General features: G+C 46.4%; 1 protein-coding gene across 1 annotated transcript; it reads left to right on the plus strand.

Moving 5' to 3' along the window:
• The first annotated feature begins 7,693 nt into the window (after positions 1-7,693).
• SMIM42 (small integral membrane protein 42) lies at positions 7,694-7,873 on the plus strand. Its single transcript, XM_070397136.1, has one exon. It carries the CDS (start codon positions 7,694-7,696, stop codon positions 7,871-7,873), a length of 180 nt encoding a protein of 59 aa, XP_070253237.1.
• The last annotated feature ends 284 nt before the right edge of the window (positions 7,874-8,157 follow it).

Raw genomic sequence — 8,157 nt, forward strand, 5'->3', positions numbered from 1 at the left:
GGGGCCCACCACAAGAAGATACATATGTCAAAACCTCCCCACATTGGCAGTTCAAGCTTTGGATCAAAGTCCCCTGGACTAGCAGCGCTGCGTAAAAAAAGATTTTACTTTCCCTTTTCCTCTGGGTGCTGGCTGTCAATCTCCTGGGTCATTTGCCACAACACAAGTTCCTTAGTATAAAACAGTAGAGACCCAGTTCCTGCTTTCAAGTTACAATCTAGTAAGAGGGGGCAGAGGGAAGCATTAAGTACTATGATAGAAATATCCATCTATGGCCTGGATGTTGTGGAGGTCAGGGTCCTAAAGAAAATAAAACTGGTTTAGACTGAAAGTAGATGTTGACCAAGCAGAAAAGGAGGAGGGAGAGATGTAGAATTGCTGGCAGAGTGAACACCAGGTACAGAGACCAGGAGATAACAGAAGCAAACCTTTGCCGAGCTCCAAGCTTGTGCTGGACACTAAGAACTTCACAAGTATTACCTCCTTTGATTCTCACAACAACTCTTTGAAATATGAACTATGATAAACCCCATTTTATAGATGAAGAAACTGAGACATGGAGACGTTAAGTAAATATATTGAACAAAATCACAGTTTACTTACTAACTGATTAAGCCAAGACTCAAACCAGGAAGATTCTGCCTTTCACTACTTTGCTACCAGGTACTTGAGGACATGGTAAGTTGTCTTGTAAAGGGGTATGAAATGCATGGGAAAGCATGATAGGAAAAGAAAACAGGCTAGTAGGTATGGAAAGACAACATGAATGAAGAGTTTACACATCATACTGTCTGGTGGTATTTGGACTTACCTTAAATGTAACGGATCAGCCCTGGCCGGCATGGATCAATGGTTAACCCCTAGAGTGCTGGGGAGCGCGATCTTGCTCCTCCTGTCTTTCGCCAAAAGTGCCGGGAGCGCTATCCCGCTCCTCCTGCAGTGTCACTATTAGATGCTAGTAGTTCACTCTTTATTGACAGATGGCACCTAAGTGCAGATTTCCTAAACTGCTGTAAAATCAGCAAAAATGCTTTGGAAATTTTAGCATAGTTCCTAGGATATTGGTTGGCACTCAAAGGGTTAAAGTATCAGCCTGCCCAGTCTAGGGCATGTACCCCTACCTGGTTGCAGGTTCAATCCCCTACCCAGGCTGGGTCCTGTATGGCTGGCAACCAATCAGTGTGTCTCTTTCACATCAATGCCCCCCCCCCCCCCCGCCCGGCCCCCTACAATCAATGGAAAAAAATTCCTTGAGGACTAACAACCAAAAAAAGGAACAGGGATCAAAATTAGGGATTTTCAGTGAAGTGGTCTGGTTTGTGTACTCTTAACATTGAGTAAGACAGATTATAAGGAAATAAGACTGTCAACTGTCTCAAGACCAATTGGAAAACTGTTGCAGGGATCCAGACAAGAACTGATAAAGACCAAGAAATTAAAGTTTTAACTAAGGTAGAAGCAATGGGGGTAGGAAGAGTGGATGGACGTGGGAGGTGTTTCAGAAGTGGAACTGATAGTCTATTGAAACCGAGCCAGTGCAGGGAGTCGGAAGTGAAGAGCAATCTAAAATGACTCCCAGGTTTCTTATTGTGGAGAAAGGAGAGAGAGAAGTCGACTTGAATGGGAAGATAACTAGGTTGGGTATGATTGTGAGGGTTTGAGATGCTTGTGTAATAGATGAGTCAACTGGAACAATGAGAAGTTAGGTTTATGAGTCTGGAGTAAGAAATGAGATCTGAGTCAAGTTACAGATTGGAGACTCATGTGGCATATAGATTGTTGTTCAAACCACGAGAATGGATGAGATAACCCAGAGTAGATTTCAGAACAGAAAAAGACTGAAGGTGGGCTCTGGAAAAACATCAGAGATACAACAGGGCAATTGGATGCAAGGGGACCAGGAAGAGCCAAGGTAGGTGGAAATTGTGGGCGTGCCGCCACCAAAGCTAAGGGGAGAAAATGGTTTCAAGAAAGAAAAACAGGTCAATTCTGACATCTCAAGATAAAATTTGTAAAGTGTTCCTATATTTGAGATGAAGAAGTTGTGGCTGGCCCTAAATGAGCGGTGGGGCTGGGAGCCAGATCAGAGTGTAGGTTTAGGAGCGTGTGGGAGGAAGGAGATGGAGATGGCACTTCTCAAGGAGCTTGGTTTTGGTGGAAGGGAATGAATACAGGATCAAAGGCTTTGTTTTGTGTTGTTGTTTTTTAAAATATATTTTTATTGATTTCAGAGAGAAAGGGAGAGATAGAAACATCAATGATAAGAGAGAACCATTGATTGGCTGCCTCCTGCACACCCCCCACTGGGGATAGAGCCCGCAACCCAGGCATGCGCCCTTGACCAGAATCGAACCTGGGACCCTTCAGTCTGCAGGCCAATGCTCCATCCACTGAGCCAAACCAGCCAGGGCTGTGTTGTTTTTTTTTTATTATTTTTCTCCATCACCATTTATCACCATTTACCATGTTCCACCTCCACGTGCCATCCCCCCCCAACACACACACACACAATCATCACACTGTTGTCTGTGTCTGTGAGTTCTTTCTCTTTTTTTTTCTCTTTTGCTTAATCCCTTCATCTCCCTCTTTCCCACCCAACACCCAGCCTCCTATCACCAGAGCTGTCTGCCTGCTCTCTATGAATCTTTCTCTACTTTGCTTGTTATTTCAGTTTTTTCATTAGATTCCACATGAGTGAAATCATGGATATGAGTGAAATCATATGGTACTTGTCTTTCCCTGACTGGCTTATTTCACTTAGTATAATGTGGTGTGTGTGCTGTTGTTCTTTGTTTGTTTTTTAAAATATATTTCTATGGATTTCAGAGAGGAAGGGAGAGAGAAAGAAACATCAATGATGAGAAAGAAACATCACATGCCCTTGATGGGAATCGAACCTGGGATTAAACTCCATTATTAATTGCACATTGATGTGCAATTGAAGTTTTAATAGCTGGTTTGGCTCAGTGGATAAAGCGTTGGCCTGCGGACTGAAGGGTACCAGGTTCGATTCCGGTCAAGGGCACATGCCTGGGTTGCAGGCTGGGTCCCCAGTGGGGGTGTGTGTAGGAGGCGGCCAGTCAATGATTCTCATCATTGATGTTTCTATCTCTTCCTCTCCTTTCCTCTCTGAAATCAATGAAAAAAAATATATATTTTTAAAAAAGAACAGAAAGGGAGGTGTTGCAAGTGGAAGGCACTCTTCAGTGGTAGGAAAGGGAAAGATAGCAGTGCCAAGTGTTATTTGAAAGTCAAGTTAACCCCCCTCGTGTAAACACTGGCTGGAGTAATTGAGCAGGTAATCAGTAAAGGGCATTACAAACCCCTAAGAGTAGTTTGTATTGATAAAAATAAATTCATAATTACTTGAGGTTTCTGAAAGATATAACAGTACTACTTTGGGTTGACTTTTTTTTTTAATCTAAAGTTAAATACCCGGTTCTAGAACCTTATTCCGTCTCTTTGAGGCTTAGTTGCCTGAGAGGATTAAGCCAGCTGATGCAGGTGTATCTCTTAGCCCAGTAGCTGATGTAAAGAAAGAAATAATGCAGTAAATTATTGCTGTTACTGCCTCAAGTTATTGTTTTAGAGAGAGAGAAACATTGATTTGTTCCACTTATTTATGCGTTCATTGGTTGCTTCGTATATGTGCTCTGACCCAGGATCAAACCCACACAACCTTGGTGTATCATGACGAAACTCTAACCACTGAGATACTAACCAGGATTTGAATTACTGTTTTAAATAAAATAACATGTCAAAGCACAAAGGATGGTGTCTCAACGAAGGCTCATTAAATTTTAATTTCCTCTTTTTCATATTAGAAATTTAAACTAAATGCTCTCCATAGACAGGGCAGGAGAGATACTGAAAGCTGGGAGGCTCCTGAGACCCTGCTACAGTATCTAGGTGAGTGTTATGCCCAGATTTCAAGATTCCCAAGAAGCCACCAGGGAGCCATCCAATCCGATGCAAAAGCAAAGTGTCTTTTATTTTAAGCCCGGGCTTAGCTCCTCTACCTTCCTTACTGACGCAGCAGCAGGTGGCAAAGAGAGCAGTCTGCTCGAACCAGGGGTTTCATAGAGGGTTGGAGTAGGGGCGGGAGAGGGGGCTGTGCCCCCCGCCGATTGGCCAGGTGCGAGCTGGTGACCCATTACACAGGATGTGGTCATAGCGATGGCGTGCACTTCCCTTGATTACCATTGGTTAGTCCAGAGAAATGGTGGGTGTGGCTAGCAGAGGCTCCTTCCGAGGGGGAAGGAGCCTTCGCTGAGCACATGGTTCCATACAAAATGGAGGTCCCTTAATGGATGGGAAGCCAGCCACTCGGCTCCCATGCAAGGCCTGCCGCCGTGGGCGTCACCGGGAGGCGGGCCGCCCACCACCCCGCCTGGCCCTTGGGTCGCCCGCTGCTCGGCCCGAAAGTGACTCGGAGGCTGAGGAGGGCGGCCCGGGTCCTTCTGGGCGTCCGCGGGCCTGCGCCTATCTGGTCAGGCGCTGCCTCGGCCATGGCTGCCCGTCATCCTCCCTGCCAGATGCCTGCGGGGCCACGTGCCCCGCCGGCCCTTTCAGTGAGAACATGCATGTAGTAGTCAGGGTTCTGCAGAGAAACAGATTCAATAGTACGTGTGTGTGTGTGTGTGTGTGTGTGTGTGTGTTTTACAAGAATTGGCTCATGCAATTACAGAGGCTCAGAAGTCTCATGACCTGCAGTCTTCAAGCTGGAGATTCAGGAAAGCCAGTGGTATAATTCAGCCCGAGTCTGAAGGCCTGAGAACCATGAGCACTGATGTCCAAGGGCAGGAGAAGATGGACGTCCCAACTCAGACAAAGAACAGATTCATCCTTCTCCAACCTTTCTGTACTATTAAGACCCTCAACAGATTGGGGGATGCCCACTCACAGTGGTGAGGGCTATCTTTTTTTATTCAGTCTACTGACTCAAATGCTGATCTTTTTTCAAAATATCCTCATAGACGCACTCAGAAATAATGTTTACCAGTTTCTGGGCACCCCTTAGTCCAGTCAAGTTGACACATAAAGGCAGCCACCATAACTCGGGACTCCCAGCGTTTATGGAGGATTCGTGTGTTTGGGATTTAAGTGATCAGTGCACAACACCTCCTGTTTCCCCACCTGAGTACATAATAGGTCTCTTTTCCTCATTTGAGTTCCGAACAGTGGTTATGAGAAATGAGGCAAATGGCAAAACTCACCTTTATAACTGATAAAGACCATATTGGACTATAGGGCTTAGGTTTGCAGCTACAATGGGCTTCCTAACAGGGAAATTCAGAATTAGACTGACAGACCTTCCCACCCTAATTATCTGCTGGGAGCCAATTCCAGCATGTTCAGCAGGGCTGAACCATCTGGAGTGGCAAGGGCATTTCCCCAAACCTGAAAAAGGATGATTGCTTGCTGCCAGACAGCTCAGGGCATCTTAATCCACATGTTATTGCCTCCTACTGGCCAAACACCTGAGCAGCCGTAGGCTAATTCTCCCCATTCTGACAATGGACTCTATAGGAAACCCTGACCCTTTGATGTGTATATCTCTGCCTCGCCTCAGGACAATTTGTGTTAATAAAAAGCATGGGATCCTGAGACGAGGAGAACTCAGTTTCTTTAGCTAGGCTCCTCTGACCCCCAATGCCTTTCAAAATTATGCTTCATCTCTGGACTCTTTATTAAGTTGTGCACAGCCCTTCTCCAGATTGCTGAACCCTTCTAGATGCTGGAACAAGAACCCCGGCAATTATCAATGGAAAACCATAGGCCTCTCACTCATGGGGATGTGCCCTGTAAGACTTAGAGAAAAGCAGATCCAAGTAGATGCTTTCTGCATTGAGTCGGGGCGGGGGAGTGGGGTGGAGCACGGTGTGAAGGGAGTGAAAGCCAGAGTGGAGAAAGACCAGGAGTGTTAATATGGTTTCTGCCCCCCAAAAGAAAGCATCAGAAATGTGGAGAAAGTCTCCCTCCAATACCATGTCCTATTGCTGTTTTTCTCCTTAGACTTTCAGACACCACCACCTGTATGGGGACGTACAGAGATGCTGGCCCTAGCCAGTGGTAAACTTTACGGCAACAGTATGGTGATTGAGCTCTAGCTGGCTTGGCTCAGTGCATAGAGTGCCAGCCTGCGGACTGAAGGGTCCCAGATTCTATTCTGGCCAAGGACACGACTTCAGTTGCAGGTTCCATCCCTGGCCCTGGACGGGGCATAGTGTGGAAGGCAATTGATGTATCTCACATCGATGTTTCTCTCAGTCTCTTCCCCTTCCCTTCCACTCACTCTAAAATGGAAACATATTCTCGGTTGAGGATTAATAAGAACAAAAAAACAGTGTTGAGTCAGTGGATTTCTGCTGGGCACTGGAGGGAGCTCAAACTGTTCAGCTATTCAGCATGACTGTTTGGGGGCCCTGCCTCTCCAGGAACAAAGGGAGAACAGTTCCGTCTGGTTCAGGGAATGGTGAGCTGTTTGTATCCTACAGGCCAGCAACCTAACCAGGAGCACTGAGGACATTACCAGGCCCAGTGCTCACCCCAGCTGACATGAGTGAGGGGGACCCCGTCAGCCACAGCCCCAAGGGAAGATCAGAATAGGGAGTCAGAGGAGAGCACAAAAGATAAGGGGTTCAGAAGTCCAGTCTCGTTGGGGAGACGAGATCGATATGCCTGATATAAGGAGCCATGAGAGCTACAGACAGGAATGCTAATGGGTACAAAGTTTCTTTTGAGGGGAGATGAAAATATCCTCAAATTAGATTCTGATGATGTTTGAACAACCCTGTTAATATACACGCACACACAAAAGAAGAAGAAGAAGAAGAAGAAGCTGTACACTCTAAATGAAGGAATTTGTGGTATCTGTCCTGGCACCCAGGGCATTTGGTTGTGCCCCAAGGGGTCCAGAAAAAAAGGGAAGTTACAAGTTACCCTGACATTTCAACAATATGTCATCATGGAGCAAAAAGACAATAGCCTCAGTCAGTGAAGGTAAAGATTGACTTTGTCAGGGAAGATGCCGGCCCAGGACGAGACTACCCACCATCACTGCTTTTAGTCAAAGTTTAATTTCAGACCATCCTTTGTGGTGACTTAGGTCTTTGAGTTTGCAAGACCGCCATGCAGGCCTCCCTGAGCTTGTCAGGTTAGCCTGTGGCCCCTTTCGTCCACACTATAGATCTAAAATTTCTATTTTGGAATACAGGCTGAATTTCCTTGTGTAGATAGATACAGCCTAGCATAGTGGAATGAGGAAACAATAAAAATCTAGCCCTGGCCAAAAGAAAAAAAATAAAATTATTTCAAAACGAAAAATAAAAAACATAGAAGAGTATTGTAGGGGCATTTTCACAGGGTAGCAGTTCCTGAACTAAAACCTTCCATTCAGATCCTAGCCTCACCCTCAAGTGACATCATAAAGCCCCAGAAGCCCCACCCACCACCCCGCAGTTTGGCCAATCGAACTGTTGTCTCAGGACTCTGATTGCACTGGAAGCAGTTGTTCAACCTCGCTGAGGGGACGTCTCTGCCTGCTGGGTGAGCAACGGGATCCCTCGATGTGTGGCCACAGCTCCACAGCCATTCCTGGGATATAACGAAGCAAGACCAGTTCTCTTGGTATTTCCTTAGTCGTTGGGGCAGTCTGCTTACCCCACACATCTCGGCTCTTTTTGAGAAACCTATGTCTTTCCCACAATTGCCAGCCATCTTGTGGGGCAAGAGTACACTCGCCACGTCCACGTCCACGTCCACGTCTGATCCTGTTTACGTAGTGAAAGTTCTCCTCTTCATGACACTTCTGATGACCCTGGTCACTCTCCTCATCCTGGCCTATCGAGTATTCAGGAGCAAAAGCTATTGAACAAGAACCTAGAGCCAGACGCAAGAAAGGAGCCAACACTGCTGGCATGGAAGTCTCCAGTTCTTGGTGGAGACAGCACTGAGGTGAAGATTTGGAGACCCAAGAGGCTGGGCCACTTGGAGCCATGTTAGAGCTGGAGCCTGGGAAGGAAGAACAGCTTTAGCCACCCAATTCCCCCAGTGGCGGGTGCTTCCCCGGCCTCGTTCCTTCCCTACCACGTCCTCCAGTATAATTCACACTCATGCTGCTGTTTGACTTGTCCAGGTTCCTTGAGTTTGAATGTC

This window comes from Myotis yumanensis, unplaced genomic scaffold (assembly GCF_028538775.1).
Source record: "Myotis yumanensis isolate MYYU_CA2020_CCGP unplaced genomic scaffold, mMyoYum1.0.hap1 SCAF_17, whole genome shotgun sequence".
In the NCBI taxonomy this organism is placed as follows: Eukaryota; Metazoa; Chordata; class Mammalia; order Chiroptera; family Vespertilionidae; genus Myotis; species Myotis yumanensis.